This window comes from Epinephelus fuscoguttatus, linkage group LG22 (genome assembly GCF_011397635.1).
Source record: "Epinephelus fuscoguttatus linkage group LG22, E.fuscoguttatus.final_Chr_v1".
Lineage (NCBI taxonomy): Eukaryota > Metazoa > Chordata > Actinopteri > Perciformes > Serranidae > Epinephelus > Epinephelus fuscoguttatus.
The window spans coordinates 6,889,763-6,910,155 of NC_064773.1; the positions used below are offsets into that span (position 1 = coordinate 6,889,763).

The window sequence follows — 20,393 nt, forward strand, 5'->3', positions numbered from 1 at the left end:
ATTTGTGCTTTTAGTTAAAGGGACAGTTCACTTCAAAATCAAAAGCACATATTTCTCCTCTTACCTGTAGTGCTGTTTATCAGTGTAGATAGTTTAGGTGTGAGTTGCAGAGTGTTGGAGATATCAGCCGTAGAGATGTCTGCCTTCTCTCCAATATAATAACTAGGGATAGACCGATATGGATTTTTTAGGGCCGATGCCGACACCGATTTTTTTCCGTCACCCTTAGCCGATGACCGATTATGGACTGCCGATTTTCTTGAGCCGATATTTGGGGCCGATACTGCTCTTGCTCCCTCAATTTACATCAAAAAAATGACACAATGATAACAAATATTACAGGTCTCAAGTTTAAAATAAGAAACATTTATTGAACAGTAAAAAATACGAAAACAAGATGGAAAGTTGAGGTAGAACAGGTAGAATATTATTATTATTATTATTATACATTCAAATAAAAAAAAAAGAGTTCAGTGCTCTTAAATCTTCCAGTAATGTCTTTATAAAATAAACAAATATTTAAGCTGAAGTATAAATAAAACAACAACTACTGTGCACATTAGGATTTGCTGCATGTGCGCTGCAGGGTCTTCTGGCAACACAAAGCTGCCCGTGGATGCCTGCCTGTAAATCATGCCAGGGAAAAATAAATCCGCGAACCCACGCACGTATCAGCTGATGCCGATACAAGTGGGAAAAAAACTCGGCCCGATATATCGGCCGGCCGATGTATCGGTCTATCCTTAATAATAACGCCACCCGTAGCACCACTGAGCTAGCTAACGTTACAGCTCAGCCAAGGCGGACACCATTTATGTTTACGTCTCACACTGTCATTAGCACGAGCCTCTCGTCTATGAGTAGATGCACACTTCCTTCTGCACACTAATACAGTTGGTGGGTGTAGTTCAGGAGAAAGAAAATAGTTCCTACATGAAACTGCTCACAACAAGGTCTGTGGATTATCTTGAGTAACCAGGTCATGACTTCTGGAAAGAGACATTGATGTTTTTTGGCACTTTGAGCACCACAAGCTGAGTGCCATCTAGTTCCATTATACTGGAGAGAAGGCAGACATCTCTACGGCTGATATCTCCTGCACTCTGCAACTCACACCAAAACTATCTACACTGATAAACCGCCCTACAGGTGAGAAGAGAAATACGTATTTTTGATTTTAAGGTGAAGTGCCCCTTTAAGTAAAGGATCTGAGTACCTCTTCCTCCCCTGCAGGCGACCACAACTCCTCACCGCTGCTTCATCCCTGATAGAAATCAATAAACATCTCTTTTCATTCTCCCTCTCAGTTGACATAACCACACAGTATAATATGTCAGAGTGTGACCAGAGGCCTTCCCGGTGCTTTTGTTTGGATTAAGCTGAACATACATCTCCCTCCTCTGACTGTGGTTTTGGCGAGCAGAGGGGAGATGTGGGATATGGAGAGGAGTGAATGTCAGCTCCCACTAAACAGATTGTATGACTCACTCAGCGCAGCCCGGGCTTTTACAACACTGCTGGCCTAGTTCCTGTGTGTGTGTGTGTGTGTGTGTGTGTGTGTGTGTGTGTGTGTGTGTGTGTGTGTGTGTGTGCGTGACTCACTCGTTGAGCAAGGGCACAGAGGTGCGTCTCTTGCTCTTCTGGACCATGTTGGCCTGATTTCGGAGGGAGATGCGGAGCGTGGAGGGAGCCAGTCGACACGGCTCACCGTCCACCTGCGTGCACACGCAAAGACACACAAAGAAAACACAGACATGACACAATACAAGACTTTTTTCTGCACCTTAATTCAGGAAAAATAGACATGTTTTACAGACAAACATGACCAGAAAATATCATTTAACTTCAGCATGGGGCCAAAACTCATGATCACCACGTGCACACTTAGACACGTTACTACTGGCTATATGGTAGAAAAAGAAGGTCTCATGGTGTGCCTGAGAAGAAATGTCTTCAATATGTGATTTGATTGCTCATTTTATGACAATGTTAAGTTCCCCTGGAGGGTTTCAGACCTCTTGTAGCGCTATGAAGCCGTTTATCTATAAGTTGGCCCCTGTTTATTTTGTGCATGCAAATACACAGGTGACACAATACTACAGCTGTTATTAACGCTTTCACACTGTTCTCCTGATCAGCAGGTGCTGGTAACACAAGACGATGTGTGCAGCAAAGCACCCACAAAGGTAGAGAAGACAAAAACTGTTAGATAGTACCTACACAGAGAGAGTCGGGGGAACGTGTCAGACGAGCTCACTGTGATCACAGGCTGCCCACAAGGATGTGTTCTTCCCCCTTCTCTCTGTCTACTAATGAATTTATGATCAATGACAAATATTTTAGATTGTTTAAATATGCTGATGGTAGAAGAAATGCGTGCACCAAGTCAACTGAGCTAGACAGCCACAAAAAAGGCTCACAGGCTGAGATCAATGCCAAAAAATGTTTTTTTTTGATGACACGGCCTTGGTTGTTTTACAACACACAGACCTATGGGGTGAAGCTGCCTACCTGGCCCACACCAAAGCCCTTCAAACATGGTGTCGCACCAGCAAGTTTTAAATGAATGTGGCCGAGACTAAAGAACTGATTATTTGCACAAAGAGCCAGATTAGATTAGCACTAGATTAGAATTAGAGTCAGCACCTCCAAGTCTGAGGTCATGGTTCTCTGTCGGAAACTGGTGGATTGTCCTCTCCGGGTTGGAGGAGAGTTCCTGCGTCAAGCGAGGGAGTTCAAGTATCTCGGGGTCTAGTTCACGAGTGGAGGTAGAATGGAGCGTGAGATGGTAGTGATGGAAAAGAATGAGATCGTGGATACAAGCGGTGGAAATGAGTTTCCTCTGTGGGGTGGCTGGGCTCAGCCTCAGAGATAGGGTGAGGAGCTCGGACATCCAGAGGGAGCTTGGAGTAGAGCCACTGCTCCTTCACGTTGAAAGGGGTCAGTTGAGGTGGTTCGGGCATCTGATCAGGATCCTCCTGGGCGCCTCCCACTGGAGGTGTCCCGGGCACGTCCCACTGGTAGGAGGCCCCGGGGCAGACCCAGAACACGCTGGAGGGATTACATATCTCATCTGGTCTGGGAACACCTTGGGGTCCCCCAGGAGGAGCTGGAAAGCGTTGCTGGGGAGAGGGACGTCTGGGGTGCTTTGCTTGGCCTGCTGCCCCCACGACCCGGCCTCGGATAAGCGGATGAAAATGGATGAATGGAGAGCCAGATTCACTCGATGGTTAGTACGGTTCTGGACTCCCATGTGAGCCTCTCTGGAAATACTGAGTAGACGCTCACAGCGACTTTATCTTTTTAGGAAACTGAATGGCCTCTGTGTTGGTCAGCAGATTTTAGAATTGGTGCAACAAACTATGGTGGGGAGTGTTGTAACTTTTCAACTTCCTGCCTGGTACTGACACCTTCACTGTTATATCCAAGAGTAAACTCTCTCTGATTGTGACAATGGCAAGTACAATAATTAGCAAGTCACAAAAGCCCTTAGGGTAGGGTCTGCTCTGCAAGTATAAACCCTGCTCCTTGTTGTCCTTGTTGGAGTTTGCCAGCTGCACTTTTAAGTCAAGTTGTGGCAATATGTGCTTCCTATAGCCTGATTGGAATGCAAAGGTGTTTGCACAAATACGCCAGCACGACATTTGGAAGAGGACATGAAGTGAGGATTACATGTAGGCCTACAGCCAGGGCATGTTTCAAGCTTGGTCTCATTAAACGTCTCAGTCTGAGTGCTGAAAATTTAACGGTAATATGCTGTATAACCTAATTTAACTGACTGTGTTTGGATTCAGAAAAGTCACGCTGGGGTAAGAGAGCCCCGTAACTGCACATTTATGTTCAGGACAGGTCATATCTGATGGTTATACGTGAAAGAACATCCTAGATTATATGAGAATATGTTCAGAGGCAGAGATATGCACTTCTTTGTGCGACGCTGTGACATAATGAACCAAAATTTTGAGCCCCGAATTTACCTTGATCCACTAAATATGTAATGGTATACTTTTAATATGTCCTTTGGATGTCCCAAGAGATCACAAAAAACTTTGAGTGATTACTTTTGCAGTTTTCCCTGAGTCAAACTTTAACTGGACTATGAGCTTTAATCTGAATATAATTATAACACAGCACATTTAGTCACTCAACAGTCTAATATTGTAGCAGGACGACTCACCTGAACAGGTACAGTCTTGAATGTGGTGAGGACGACTTCTCTGCACTGGTGCAATCTCTCTCCATGACCGCCAACCTGTAGCGCCGCCTGGTGGACAACAGGGAGAATTACACCACAGGGTTTCAGTGACAGTATTTATTTTTCCTCTCTGATGCCTTGCTCCTCTCACCAGTGAGGCCATGGTGAAGCCAATAACCTCGATGCAGCCGTCGTCATGGCGCTGCGGCTCAAAGTCCCGATGGTCGCCTGTGTTTCCCCACGGCATGGTGCCAGCACAGTACCTAAACACACACACATATTAATTTTCAATTATGTAACTAGAGCTACAACAGTTAGTCAATTATTTCATGAGTTGATTGATGAAAAATTAATTGTCAACTATTGTGATATTGTGAATAATCGTTTTAGTCACTTTTTAAGCCAAAATCCAAACATTTGCTTGTTTCATGCTTCTGAAATGTGAAGATTTGATGCCTTGAGTTATTTCAAGGTACATCCTCACCATGTTTCTATACCTAAACCTAAACACAGTAATTTCTCTAACCTAAACCCAACCTCCGCTGATGACGCACAAAGGTTCAACCCACACATCAGCTTCTATAACGGTGGAGATTCTTTGTAACGACAGGTTGCGAATCTGTTTTCATTATTCCGACGCTTGACCAGAGAAATATTGTACCTGCGGGGAGGTGTGGGAGGATTTAATTCAGTGTCGTCAGAGAACAAACCCTGACAGAGACCTCCCGCTCCTGCATTAAGGAGCTTCTAACCCACTTTCACTAGTCCTGCATTCACTGCCGAGCTCAAGTGTCTCATCATTTTCTTTACCCTGCTTCAAAAGGCTTTTTCATTTCAACAGGAAACACTGAAAAATTTTAATTAGGTTGAATGTTTGGGAAGGAAAAGGAGCCCTTTGAAAGATGTTGCTTCTGTTGACACAAAATGTCAGAAATACAATATAATAATTTGTATTTTTTTTGATGATCAGATTAATTTTTTCACCTTCTTGCTTTATTTCTTTTAACATCCTTTATGTCTAACTTTCATCCAGACTGTTCATTCATTCACTTGCCGTGACCACTTATCCTGTTGGCACCCTGACCCTGACACTGGGTGAGAGGCAGGGTTCACCCTGGGCAGGTCACCAGACTATCACAGGGCTGACACATAGAGACAGACAACCATTCACACTCACATTCACACCTACGGAGGAAGCTGGAGCACCTACCTGGGAATGTTTAGAAACACAATGCACTGGAATTTCAGCTCCTGGATCTTGGGAGTTAGATCGGTACCGTCACACTGAGGAAGACAGAGACGGAGTAATGTATGACCCATGTTTTGAGTAGTGGTACATGCCCTCCTTCTTTTGACTCTACTGTACAAAACAACAGATTTTCACTCACAGATCCTTGGCTTACTTTTTAAACGTCACATCAAGCTTAACTCTCAGTTCTCAGTTTTCACTCTCAGACTCTCAGACTGAATGCTCTCAGGCTCAATCTCACACCTGTTGTTATGTGTAGCAGGTTGACTGATGCAGGTCAAAGGTCACGTCAGAGCTGCCCACTCGAGGACACCCTCCATGTGCTAATGCAGCAACAAGGAATTTGAGGCATTGCAGACCTCAGACATCATGTGTCGTCTTTCAGTGAGGATGCAAGTCACCAGCAAAGCACATTATTATTTTATGTTCGACAAAATAAAATCTTTGGGAAGAAAAAATTAACTTCAGGGACTCGTGCGTGGAACAGGAACAAAGGAATTTAGTTAGCCTTTATTCCAAAACATGGCTGCTTACTCTTGTCATTTTATCCTTTTTATTTTTTTTCTATATACACATATATTAGAACACATCTAAGAGGAAGCAACAAAAATCACGAACACAACGGCAAAAAAAAAAAAAAGCAAATATGACGGATCGAACGTTGGCGTTTATTTTCACTTACTTTCACTTATTTTCTGTTTGCAAATAATATTAGACGATACCTACATAGTTTACCTTTAACATTAACCTGTTATCACCAAAAAGTACATGCTTTGCCAACACAAATCGCTAACGTGAGCATTGGCATGACACTTTGAGAGTATAAAAACTATAACATGCTAATTAACCTCATGCACTCCAACCCCATTTTTTAGCAAAAACACCTAAAATGACATGCCCACATTAAAATGACTGTAGCTTCTGAACCACTCTGACTACATGCATGCATGAGGTCTTGAAAAAATCAATGATGGACATGATTGTTAGCTGCTGTTGTGATCCCAGCACAGAGGTCAGCGGCTGTGGTAAGGATTCAATATCTCTCTGAAGGACACTTTCAGCATGGCGGGTGCGTAAAGAGGGGTTGAAGGACAGCCTTTTTAATCACCCAGCCAACCTGCTGCCCAGACATGTCGACATGGAAAACGATACAGACCGAGAGAGAGTGTTGACACTCACCACCACTCTGACGTGCTTGGACAAATCCCTCGAGCTTCTCTGGAGGAAATCTGAGAACGCAGCCTGCGAGCGCACGCACACACACACGCACACACACAAAGAAAAGGACCCGATCAAACAGAATTAAAGTTCATTCCATTTCCCTCATTAAAAAGCGATAACTCCTCTGCATGCTTCCTCTCTGACTCCCACTCATCGTTTATTCCTCACATCTCTAATCCCTCACAGAATATCTGCAGGTTTCTAAATGTTCTGAGAGCTGTTTAAAGATTTTCAGACTGATTCAAAACCAACATAAAGAAGAAGCTGAGCAAACAATTTCTGATTGAACAAAAAAAAATCTACAAACTACACAAGTACAAGAACAAAATATAAAAATGAATCACTGATAACAAGAGACATCCAAACGCTGCAGGTTGCATCACTGTTCATTATTTATCTAAATTAACTAATAACTGCAATTAATTTGGCATTACATGGTGACAAGATAACACCACTTCCATTTGGATTTAGGACTACAATTATTTCTGGCTGACAGTAAGACTTTGGCGGAATTTATACTTCTGCGTTTAAATGACACCGCAGCCTGACGTGCACCTCCCCAGAAATGTAACTACATGTCACAGTGACGCAGACCTCCTGTCTGTTTCTGTAAGCTGAAACCATTTCCCTCAGTGGAAACAAAGCTTTTATTTACTTTAATTTCACAGATAAGAAACAATAAATTGTAAAGACAATAAAGCCTCCACAAAAATAACATTTTAAGTCTTGTGTGTGATTTATCCTGGCTTCATATGAGAAGAGGAAAAGTCCACTAGCTGCTAGGCTAATTTATACAATGTAAAATGCCATAGGCTTGTGCTAATAACGTTAGCATGTTGTATTTGTGGGGAAAATGTGTCCAGATAAAGACAAGTGTTTGTCTGTGAATGCTGCGAGTTATAGTGAAGCTGATTTGTGTACTTGTGTTTGAAATTGTCTCCATTAAGCCATGTTTAATGTGTGTTTAATGTGTGTTTTGAATCAACTAAACTTTACAGCACTTCACTGAAACCTCCACTGCCGACTAGTGTTTTGGAGGTGTAACTGCAGAGTGACACAGACAAGTATAAATGCTCACAACGGTGTAGGGTCTGCCGCACAAGTATAAATCCCGCTTTTCTATTTTCCCTTCATCTGTATCTCCTGATTTTGTGTCTTTCCTTATCCTCCTGCATCATTTCTAACTCTCTTGATCCACTCTGATCTTGCCCCTCTCAGTAAAGCTGTATAAACTCTCAACATGTTTGTCTTACTAAGACAGATAGGAAGAGCAGTCGGAACCAGAAAAGTTTAGGCTGCATGAGTGTCTGAGTGTAAATGTGTGTGCAATAAGTCAAGTAGGACACTCACTCCTGCATAGAACATCTTGTTGCGGAAGCGACTGTTAAACTTTTCTGGGTTGGCCTCTGGAAAGACACAATCAGAGAGGCAGGGAAAGAGAATACATTAAATATGTTGCAAAACAGCAGAGAGGCGTGGAGTGTACAACAGTGAGAAAACCTGACTCATTTGTGCATGCATGAATGCCCTGATGTGTCCTTTTTAATATTTGATTTCATTCTGCTCATCTTTCAGTGGAGTAGGATGCATTAACGGGAAAGAGAAGGACTTAATAGAATATAAATAGAGTTAATACAGGATGAAATGTAAAAATAGATTTCCCTGACCTCTGGACTCATGGAACTCCAGGGTGACGTGAGCGTCGAAGCCCAGGCTGAAGTAGTTGTTGAACACATTCAGAGGCAGCTGAGGACACAGGGAAAACAATGATGTGAGTACGTTTGCATAAATAGTTCACAGTAACACATTAATACATGCTGCGCCTTTCAGTGCCTATCATAATGTCCACCCATTGAGTGGCACTTGTACCCAGATTTGCATATTATGTAAACACATTTCTACATGGATTTTTACTTCCACCACACAAACACTCGTATTTGCCACTTGTAAGGAGACCGTGTCAGAGGTCACCAACCTGTCAGTCTTTATGGAAATCACAATACATTTCACTTGAAAGATAATTCAGTGATCATTCCTGCTGCTCGTGTTTCATGTTGAAACGTCAGCGGGGGTGAAATGCTGTTGTGTTACTGTGATGCAGCTCACTGCTGTTATTTGTTATTATTTACTGTACACGGGGAAGTTCAGGAGAAGGACTAGGAAGAGAGGGAAGGAGAGAATGAAAGGAAACAAGAAGGAAAGGGAAGCAGAGTGAAGGAGGAAGAAGCAAAGGAAAGAGAAGACATGAAGGGAAACTGAGAAGGTAAAGGAGGAAGGAAGCAAAGGAAAGAAGACAGAAAGGAAAGCAAAAGAAAAGGGAAGACGAAGCAAAGGGAAGTGGGGGAAGAAGAGGGGCACAAGAGGAAAGGAAAGAGGGAAAGGGAAGCAAAGTAAAGGAAAGAGCAGCAGAGTGAAAGAGGAATAAGCAAATAAAAGAAAGACGGAAGGAGAGGCATAAGGACTGAGAAGGAAGAAAAGGAAAGGAAAAAGGGAAAGAACAGGAAAGTAAAGGGAAGAAGTAAAGGGAAGTGGGGGAAGAGGAAGGGCACAAAAGGAAAGGAAAGTGAAGCAGAGCGCACGAGAAGGAAGAAAAGGAAGGAAAGGGAAGCAGAGGAAAGGAGAAAGAAGAGAAGGAAAGAGAGAAAGGAAGGGGAAACAGAGGGAAGGTGAGAGAAGAAAGGAGCAAAGGAAAGGATGAAAAGGGAAGCGGAAGGAAGGAGAAGGAAGAACAGGAAAGGAAAGGGCAGAAGAAGTAAAGGGAAGCAGGGGAAGAAGAGGGGCACAAAAGGAAAGGAAAGAAGGAAAGGAGAAGGAAAGGGAGGCAGAGGGCACCAGAAGGAAGAAAAGGAGGGAGAAAAGGGGAAGCAGAGTGAAGGAGAAAGAAGAGAAGGAAAGGAAATAGGGAAAAGGGAAAGGGAAGAAGAAGAAAGGGGAAGCAGGGGGAAGAAGGGCACAAAAGGAAAGGAAAGAAGGGAAGGAGAAACAGAGGGAAGAATGAAGCAAAGGAAAGAAAAGAAGATGGAAAGGGAAGGCGAAGGAAAAAAAGGACAGGAAAGAAGGGAAAGGAAAGGGAAGAAGAAGGAAGCAAAGAAAAGGAGAGAGTAGCAAGGGAAAGGAGACAGAAGCAGAGGAAAGAGAGGAAGGAAAGGCGACAGAGGGAAGGTGAGGGAAGAAGGAAACAAAGGAAAGTGAAGGAGGAGGACTGAGAAGGAAGAAAAGGAAAGGAAAAGGGGAAAGAACAGGAAAGGGAAGAAGAAGAAACGCGAAGCAGAGGGTGTGAGAAGGAAGAATAGGAAAGGGAAGGGGAAAAGGGAAGCAAAGGGAAGTAGGAGGAAGCAAAGAAAAGAGACAGAGGGAAGGTGAGGGAAGGAGGAAGCAAAGGAAAGGAAAGGAGATGGAAAGGGAGCTAGAAGGAAAGAGAAAAAAGGGAGGAAAAGCAAGCAAAGTAAAGAAGAAGGAAATGGAAGCAGAGGGAAGGACAAGGAAGCAAACAGAAGGAAAGGAGTGAGAAGCAGAGAGAAGGAAGGAAAGGAAATTACAGGGAGGAATTGTAAAAGAAGAAACAAGAAAGATACTGTTGGAAAGGTTCTGCACACAGTGGCTTTGACATCAGCTTCGCTCTAACAAGGTCTGAGCTTTGTCTCTCAGTCCCCACACTGTGATACATTCAAGTACACACACACACACACACCCACACACACACACACAAACCACCAAGCTGACTCCTGACCTTCTGTGTGCCCTCCTCTGGCTGCCCAGCTCCTTTCTCCACCAGGAGGTTCCACCTGTCCAGCTGCACCACTGAACCGTCCTCCACATGACATAAGACCTTGGACACCGGCTCGTCTGTGTAACCCTGCAGAGAGAATCAAACGCACTTCAACCAACACAAACAGAGGCAGAGAAGGAGTGAACTCTCATTACGTTACATACACAGTCAGCAGTTACAGCGCTGAGCCAGTACTTCCACTACAGACGGGTCAGCTGTTGAACCCAGTTTATGTAATTCCAAGACAGGGACAGGGTTCAGGGACCCCAGTTTGCAGAAAAATGTTCCCTTTTTTTGCCTCAACAAAATTTAGCATCATTTGATTCCCCTTCCGACAAAATACACTATACGGACAAAAGTTTCTGGCCACACCTGTTGATTATTGAATTCAGGTGTTTCAGTCAGACCCGTTGCCACAGGTGTATACAATCAAGCACCTAGCCATGCAGTCTCCATTTGCAAACATCTGTGACACAAAATGGGTCGCTCTGAAGGCGTGGTACTGTGATAGGATAGGATGCCATCTTTGCAACAAGACAGTTCATGAAATTTCATCCCTGCTGTATGTTCCACGGTCAACTGTAAGTGATGTTATTAGAAAGTGGAAGCGTTTAGGAAGAACAGCACCTCAGCAACAAAGTGGAAGACCATGTAAAATCACAGAGCAGGGTCAATGACTGCTAAGGCGCACAATGTGTACAAGTCACCAACGTTCTGCTGATTCCACAGCTGAAGAGTTCGGAGCTTCCACTGGAGGGACGAATCATGCTTCTCTGTTTGGCAGTCAGATGGGCAAGTCTGGGTTTGGCAGATGCTGGGAGAACGTTACCTGCCTGACTGTATTGTGCCAACTGTGAAGTTTGGAGGAGAAGGGATAATGGTATGGGGCCCCTTATCTCCAGCGAAGGACGATCTAAATGCTTCAGCATACCAAGACATTTCGGACAATGCTATGCTTCCAACTTTGTGGCAACAGTTCGGGGAAACTTGTGGAAATTCAATTTGAAGTGTCCACGCTCAGCAGTCAGACAGGAGTCAGGTTAATTTCCAGGGCTGGTACCTGCGGTTATTCCACAGGCTAGTTAATAACATGTCGGGCAGGAAATCCAAAGTGTGGGATCATTTTGAGAAGGTGAAGGACGAACCCAAGGTGATATGTAAACTCATCTTCATTGGTCGACTACAAACATGACGTATCATGTGAAACATGGAAGTAGCTACATGCCCATTAGCCCACAGCGTCATTAACAGGCGGCTCGCTCAGTGTGTGACGTGCACTTGTAGATAAAATATAGGCCTATATTAATGAAGGTTCATTAGTACGGTTTGTATTTCTCTGTAATGTAGCACAGTGTTAACAATGTTACTGATAATATTCTTTCTCACACCTTCAACTCAAAGCATCAAAATATGTCATTTAATCATTACATTAATAACGTAAACATGCGTGCGACTCGTCGACTAATGGACTATAATGACGACTATTGGACGACTAGGAAAATTCTTAGTCATGAGTAGGTGTTGAGATGCAGATGGACTGGAGAAATTATGTTGAGGGAAGGGAAAAGGAGATGAAAGGATGATGTCGTCTGCAGCTAAATTGTAGCATCTATCCCTCTTTCTACCTGTCAGACCACCAACTCTTCATCCCCCCTCATCTCTTTGCTAAAAAGGCCACAACACACACACACACACACACACACACACACACACACGTACAAATGATGTGAGAGGATGAGGAGCGGAATAGACAGAGAGAGCCTGTAATGATTGGCTCTCAATAAGTGGTCATTGAGGCTGCTTCACTGACACCATGATTACCTTAAGAGCACAGACACACATACATGAGGGCATTTTATACACACACACATACACTTGCTCCTCCCTTTCATCCTGTCATCAATCCATGTCTCTCTACCCTCTGTCACATTACTCATTCAGACCAGGTCCCTCTAATGGACACTATTTTGTCTCTCTTTCATTATTCTCTCCATCCTGTGTCTCCCTGTCGTCTGCTCTTTATTTCCTGTCTCCCTCTGGACAGGGTCAGGAAATCAATGTACCAAGGACTGCAGTGAGTGAGTGACTGACACACACACACACACACACACACACACACACACACAAGAACAGGAGAACACAACAATCTGATGATAGTAGCGCTCATCAGCGGGGCCTCCTCTGAGGCGCACACACACACACACACACACACACACACACACACACACACACACAACAGAGCTCACACTCTGACACACAGTGAGTCACAGGGTCATTCACACTCACACAGAGCGAGAGGGCAGGTGCAGAAAGAGAAACGCGGTGGGGAGATGAAAGGAAAAAGAAAGAGGGAAGGAGAAGGAAGCACATGAAATGAGAAGGAAAGGAAAGGAAAGGAAAGGAAAGGAGAGGAGAGGAAAGGAGAAGGAGAAGGAGAAGGGAAGGATGCAAAGAGAAGGAGAGGAAAGGAAATGAAAGAAAAGGAGAGGGGAAGAACGGCAAGGAAGGGAAACAAAAGGAAAGAGGAGGTAAGAAAAGGACAGGAAAGAGAAGGGAAGGAAAGGAAAGGAAAGGAAAGGAAAGGAAAGGAAAGGAAAGAAGAGAAAGGAAAGGAAAGAAGAGAAAGGAAAGGAAAGGAAAGGAAAGGCGAGATAATATGAAGGAAGGACAAAGTGAGAAGGAGGCAAAGGAATGAATATAAAGGAAAAGAATGGGATGTTGTAGGAAGCAAAGGAAAGGAAATGGATTGAGAGGAAATGAGTGGAAGGCGAGGAAGAGAAACAAGCAAGGAATATGAAAAAAGAAAGAAAGGGAGAAAGAGGCAAAGGAAAGGAAAGGACAGGAAAAGGAGAAACAAAGAAACGGGACACAGTGGATAAAAAACCTCCTGCAGTCAGAGACTCTGTGAAACAGAGGACAAAGGGACACACTAATTACACTAATTACGGTACACACACGGTAGATATGAAGTTTCAGCCCCATCTCTGTTCAAAGCATCAATCTGTCTCTGCATCACACTTCCTCTGCACAATCCTGTCAAAGTCACTCTCTCATCCTTCGACCATTATCCTCCACCGTGCACACAAAAACTGAAACACACACACACACACATTCAGTGACAGTAAACTAGCAGCATTATCATAACTGAAGTCAGTGAGATTCAGGTTGACGCCCTCGCCTCTGATCAAGTCAATAAAATAAAAAAATGATGAAATGCAAAGTCAAATAAGTGAAACCCATTTGAGGTTCTGACTCATGCAGAGGTATTAGATGTATTATCATAACTACAGGCCCACACCACTGGTCCAAAGACAAGCCTAATGGAAGAATGTGGGCTTGTAAAGGTCTCTCCTTCTGTGCTGCAGTACAGTTATGCAATGTGTGTGTGTGTGTGTGTGTGTGTGTGTGTGTCAAAGGGCAGATTCTGGATGTTTCAGCACTTCACCTTATTTTAGTCACAAACTGAGAGAGTCCAAAGTGCCCTCATACAGCAGGATGATGCATATTATTCTACTTTTATAAGTTTCAGCCACCTCCTCTGGGCGGCTCGTACTTTTATAAAAAGGGAAAAAAGACTCGCGCAGCAGTTTGTGATTGTTGTCAGGTCTTGTATGTACTGTAGGATAGCACTGGTGTCACAGAGGTTCAATAGTATTAAGCAGGATTTATACTTCTGCATCAAATAAACGCTGTACCCTACTGTGGCCTGACGTGCACCTCCACAGAAATGTAACACGTCACAGTGACGCAGACCTCCTGTCTGTTTCTGTAAGATGAAACCATTTCCCTCAGTGGAAACAAAGCTTTCATTTACTTTAATTTCACAGATAAGAAACAATAAATTGTGAAGACAATAAAGCCTCCACAAAAATAGCATTTTAAGTCTTGTGTGTGATTTATCCTGGCTTCATATGAGCAGAGGAAATCTCCGCTAGCTGCTAGGCTAATTTATACAATGTTAAATGCCATAGGCTTGTGCTAATAATGTTAGCATGTTGTATTTGTGGGGAAAATGTCATTCAGTTTAGCTTTGGAAGAAACGCTAAGACAACTACACTTATCTTTTTCCTTGAGAGATGAACAGAGGACTGCCCTTGAAGCCTTCACTTCCAGGAAGGACGTTTTGCGGACGGGATACGGTAAAAGCATAATATATCGGTTAGCCCCACTGTTCGGCAAACAAACGGGGCTTAGTGCAATGAATACGTCACTTTGTTTTTTGCTCTGATTGGCCATCGTGCTATCCAATTCCGTGCGGCGCCATTTGAAATGTCTCAGTTAGTGGTGCCCCTTGGGTAGGAAGGGTGTATCGGTGAGGGCCAGACTCAAAATCTCTCTAGATTTGAGTCTGGATTTCCAGGCTAGTGAGTTATAGTGAAGCTGATTTGTGTACTTGTGTTTGAAATTGATGCTGTTAACCCCTGTTTAATGTGTATTTACTGTGTGTTTTGAATCAATTAAACTTAACAGCACTTCACAGAAACCTCTGCCGCCGACCAGTGTTTTGGAGGTGTAACTGCAGAGTGACACAGACACACCACCGCACAAGTATAAATGCTCACAATGGAGTAGCCCATGTGTGCATCATATACAATTTCTTTTACCATGGAATTAGTAGTGTTACCAGTACTAGTATTATCTCCACATATTTATTCTAGATATTTGCTATTACTGTACTTCAAAAACACAGATCAGAAAAGTAAAAAAGACACTGATGTAATTATTTTCATCAAATATAAAATGGGATAACATTAAATATATGATATTACCAACAGCGTGGTTGTTCCATTTTATATTTGATGAAAATAATTACATCTGTGAGATTTTTCAACACTTCTGAGATGTTTTTGAAGCACAGTAATAGTAAATATCTAGAATAAATTATTTTTGCTATTTTTTGCCCAGAGGAAATAATTGTGCAAATATTTTTGTTGCCTTTTTCTTAGTGTGGACATTGAAGGGCTGAAAGAAAAATCAATGTCAGTGCAGTCGACAAACTCAAAAAGTATGACTAACGTGAACTGCAAAAGTTGACCTATAGATTTTTCAGCTCTCTGCAATCTAAAAAGAAGCTGCTGGAAAGTTAAGTTCTGTGTTTGATTCCAATAAAACCTGCTGAAGAGGTCCCTCTGCTGTGACTCTGATTTTGTGTTGCACTAATGTAGTTTTACTGCATTAAGGAAGACAAAACGTTTAATGCTGCACTGACACATACAACAGATCAGACAGACTTAAAGGGTACATGTACAGTGTCAACAACAACAACAACTGTGTCATCTTTACATGACGTGTTGTGCCTTGAAGCGCTCAGACAATGGCTACATGTCGGGATTTAGAGGAAGAGTAACGCAGGAAGAACACTGTCGTAGACTTCCTGGAATGTTGTGCATTTTTCTGTAGCTCACAGAGGTGTCTGAGAGGCATATATCAGATTTATTTTAACTACATAGCAACCATAATTCACGCTTAGATATTTTCATTCTGTATATTTGTCCAGGCCATAGCCTTGCTTTTTTTAGATGCCTATACAAATATACTGTATATACATATATATTAATTTTATCCTCACATCTCTATTTAAACGATGTTGGAAGTGTTGCTGCTGTTGCTCCTTGTCTTAAACGTATCTTAGTATCATTTTCCAGCTGTGACCACCCCACAGCGATACTCACACTTTCATCTAAGGTATTTTAATCCTGACCTGAGCTCAAAGTCATTAAACAGACACTAAAATGAATGAATATGCACAGGGAGGAGAAGCTGCCACGTCCTGCTGCCCACAAGTCAAGGCTAGCAACTCACCCCACCCCAGTTGAGCGTCCTGGCGAGGTCATTTCCTGTTCCCAGAGGAAGAACAGCGACCGGAGGCTGGGGGTTCATCTGCAGCTCGTCGAGAGCGGACAGGATCCACCCCACCTACAGAGACACACACAGAAAGTATGAGCAGCAGAGATCTACGGTGGAGCATATAGAAACAGATCATAGCACACGAGAGTCTTACCGTGCCGTCCCCTCCGCAGGCAAGGATCCTCAGATTTGGCACTTTCCGATACAACTCCAACCTGAAAGCAGAGAGAGGCCTGGTTGTAGCATAAAAGAGGCTTCTCCAGCAGAAAGCAAAGCTGATTGATGTTGAGTGGGTGTAATCGGTCCAAGTTTCATGAAAAATTGCTCGACCCATGAGACCCACGAGTTTTGAATAAAAGAGGATGATGACTGAAACTCAAGTGAGAAGATGCAGCATTTTCCCTCAGGGGTGGATTGTGATAAAAGTGTGATGTAAAATGTGGATTTAAGTGGGAAATTATCACAAAATTGCTTTAAAAAAAACCCAAAACAAAACAAAAAAAAAACAGTTTCTCCACAAGTGCATTCGTTACACACTCATGAAGTGTCTTATAGTCACAGGGGACCTATTGTGCTGCTTTTCAGGTTCTTACTTTTATTTTGGGTTTCTACCAGAGCATGTTTACGTGTGTTAATAGCCAAATAAACACTTTACTTTCCTCACAGGGTGCTTTCAGCCCCAGAGTCGTCTCCTTTGGTCTGAATCAGGGACTAATTTTGTCACAAAGTTGTATAATTTCCTAGAGTTGGTTCGTGTTCTCACGGCAGCATTTACAAGCGGACCAGATCAAATGCCTTGTGTGAGAAAGCTGCTCTTGATTGGTCAGAATACAAAACATTGCAGCTAAGTCTAAATACAGTTTGTGATTTCATCTATCTTGTCTGGATACTGCTTTATCATCGCCGTGGCTTCCTCCAGTCTTGCATACTGATCCAGGTACTGCTCTGACATGTCGCTGTATTCGCTTTGTAAAGACTCCTAATTTGTTTTCCACCACCTTGGCCACCTTATACTCATGTCTTACTTTTAGTAACCGTTCAGCTACGTTGTCAGTCCAGTATTTTCTGTAATGAAGCAACCAACTGTAGTAGAGTAGAGTATTTGCTTCCTGTTTACATCAGCATGCACATGTCTAGTGTACGTGAATCTCCATGTGATGTGCATTTTCAGGCATGTTAGCACAGACAGAGATAATTTCTGAAACTCTTGTGTGCACAGAAATAGATTTTGCTTTGAAATTTTACACGTTTTTAAAAAAATTATATGTTAAATTTTTAAACAATTTTAAAACCATTTTAAAAATGTATTTTATACGTGTGGATATGGCCTGAGACACTCTGGTTTAGCACCTGTCTTTTAAGGAATATGATCCAAAATCAGGGAGAAACTACTAACATCAGCAACCAAGATTACAGGTTTCTCTGGCGTTAGCAGTGTATGCAGTTGCACTTGCAGTTGCATACCAAGAGCAGATCACCATGTAAAGAAATAATATCTTGAGAGTAGGGGTTTTTGATCACTCTTTACTTTTATATATGTTTAACTCATTGTTTGAAACTCTGGCGACATTCAGTATGAACATCCAACATTGTAACATGACGTATATGAAAGAAAATACAGAAAAGCACAATAGGTCCCCTTTAAATAAAGCAGAGTACAAAAGTCAGTCAGTCTATTTCAGACAGTCATAGTCAGAATGTGGTACAGGGGATGGATTTTAACTAAAAAAACAAAACTTTGTCCCATCTGAAGGGTACTCACGCCTCTCGCAGCCCCCCCTGTGACAGGTCAAACACTTGTCGAGGGTTCAAGATCCACATGAACATCTGTAACACCTTGGCACCCTATAGAGAAACACACAGAGAAACATAAATTAAGGTTTCTTCTACAGCTGCTCGACGAGTACATTAACAATTGTCAAACTGCATTCTAATTGCATTGTTTTTGCTGATGAAGCTCCTGTTACTGTGATTACACCCAAAAATCTCTGTAATTTAAACCCAGCATGATGTCACGATGAAGCAAACTCAGGTTATCTGATTAAACTAATCCTGTTTGAACTGACATCTTCCTAATTAAATGTTGTGGCAGACCGTAATAACTCAGGGCTCAAACAGCCTGATGGAGGCTGAGCACAAAGGTTCCATTACACCGTTAAATAAATTAAATGAATCAGACACTGACTCCCTGCTGAGACCTGTACAGTGGAGGTGTAAATTAATAAAAGACAATCATTTATTAAAATCTGATAATGTCATGATGCATGTTGATATCTCCTGTATAATAGTCTTCAACAGAAAGGCTGTTAAGCTGTTAAAATTCGGGGGTCACACAATTTTTATTATCAATAAAAATTATTTATAGACATGGAGAAAGTAGTGCTGAATAATGCAGGTTAGAATAACCGGGATGCAGATAAACTAAAGTGGATTCTCTAAAAATATCCTCTCACTCTGACTCATTCTGGGTCTGTGTCTGCAGCTTCCTCTGTCTCACTCTGACTCAACCTGGGTCTGTGTCTGCAGCTTCCTCTGTCTCACTCTGATTCAACCTGGGTCTGTGTTTGTAGCCTCCTCTGTCTTATTCTGACTCAACCTGGGTCTGTGTCTGCAGCTTCCTCTGTCTCACTCTGATTCAACCTGGGTCTGTGTTTGTAGCCTCCTCTGTCTTATTCTGACTCATACTAGGTCTGTGTCTGCAGCTTCCTCCGTCTCACTCTGACTCAACCTGGGTCTGTCTCTGCAGCTGCTTCCGTCTCACTCTGACTCACCGTGGGTCTATGTCTGCAGCTTCCTCTGTCTTATTCTGACTCATTCTAGGTCTGTGTCTGCAGCTTCCTCCGTCTCACTCTGACACAACCTGGGCTTGTCTCTGCAGCTGCTTATTTATCACTCTGACTCAACCTGGGTCTGTGTCTGCAGCTTCCTCCGTCTCACTCTGACTCAACCTGGGTTTGTCTCTGCAGCTGCTTCCTTATCACTCTGACTCAACCTGGGTCTGTGTCTGCATCTTCCTCCGTCTCACTCTGACTCAACCTGGGTCTGTGTCTGCATCTTCCTCCGTCTCACTCTGACTCAACCTGGGTCTGTGTCTGCAGCTTCCTCCATCTCACTCTGACTCAACCTGGGTCTGTGTCTGCATCTTCCTCCGTCTCACTCTGACTCAACCTGGGTCTGTGTCTGCATCTTCCTCCGTCTCACTCTGACTCAACCTGGGTCTGTGTCTGCATCTTCCTCCGTCTCACTCTGACTCAACCTGGGTCTGTGTCTGCAGCTGCTTCCGTCTCACTCTGACTCAACCTGGGTCTGTGTCTGCAGCTTCCTCTGTCTCACTCTGATTCAACCTGGGTCTGTGTCTGCAGCTTCCTCTGTCTTATTCTGACTCAACCTGGGTCTGTCTCTGCAGCTGCTTCCGTCTCACTCTGACTCAACCTGGGTCTGTGTCTGCAGCTTCCTCCATCTCACTCTGACTCAACCTGGGTCTGTGTCTGCATCTTCCTCCGTCTCACTCTGACTCAACCTGGGTCTGTGTCTGCATCTGCCTCCATCTCACTCTGACTCAACCTGGGTCTGTGTCTGCATCTTCCTCCGTCTTACTTTGACTCAACCTGGGTCTGTGTCTGCAGCTTCCTCCATCTCACTCTGACTCACCTTGGGTCTGTGTCTGCAGCTTCCTCCATCTCACTGTGACTCAACCTGGGTCTGTGTCTGCAGCTTCCTCCATCTCACTCTGACTCACCTTGGGTCTGTGTCTGCAGCTTCCTCCATCTCACTCTGACTCAACCTGGGTCTGTGTCTGCAGCTTCCTCCATCTCACTCTGACTCAACCTGGGTCTGTGTCTGCAGCTTCCTCCATCTCACTCTGACTCAACCTGGGTCTGTGTCTGCAGCTTCCTCCATCTCACTCTGACTCACCTTGGGTCTGTGTCTGCAGCTGCCTCCATCTCACTCTGACTCAACCTGGGTCTGTGTCTGCATCTTCCTCCGTCTCACTTTGACTCAACCTGGGTCTGTGTCTGCAGCTTCCTCCATCTCACTCTGACTCACCTTGGGTCTGTGTCTGCAGCTTCCTCCATCTCACTCTGACTCAACCTGGGTCTGTGTCTGCATCT

The 20,393-nt window shown here is 43.5% G+C and overlaps 1 protein-coding gene across 1 annotated transcript in view; it reads right to left on the minus strand.

The window, feature by feature from the left end:
• Positions 1–20,393, minus strand: part of dgki (diacylglycerol kinase, iota) — a 113,835-nt gene that overhangs the window by 19,069 nt on the left and 74,373 nt on the right. Inside the window, exons 11-22 of the mRNA XM_049567408.1 lie at positions 18,467–18,479; positions 18,044–18,126; positions 16,436–16,496; positions 16,237–16,350; positions 10,396–10,521; positions 8,333–8,411; positions 8,016–8,071; positions 6,624–6,686; positions 5,406–5,479; positions 4,347–4,458; positions 4,178–4,264; positions 1,603–1,715 (exon numbers count right to left, since the gene is read on the minus strand). Coding sequence (XP_049423365.1) covers positions 1,603–1,715; positions 4,178–4,264; positions 4,347–4,458; positions 5,406–5,479; positions 6,624–6,686; positions 8,016–8,071; positions 8,333–8,411; positions 10,396–10,521; positions 16,237–16,350; positions 16,436–16,496; positions 18,044–18,126; positions 18,467–18,479 — 981 coding nt within the window. The remainder of the gene's footprint in view (positions 1–1,602; positions 1,716–4,177; positions 4,265–4,346; positions 4,459–5,405; positions 5,480–6,623; positions 6,687–8,015; positions 8,072–8,332; positions 8,412–10,395; positions 10,522–16,236; positions 16,351–16,435; positions 16,497–18,043; positions 18,127–18,466; positions 18,480–20,393) is intronic.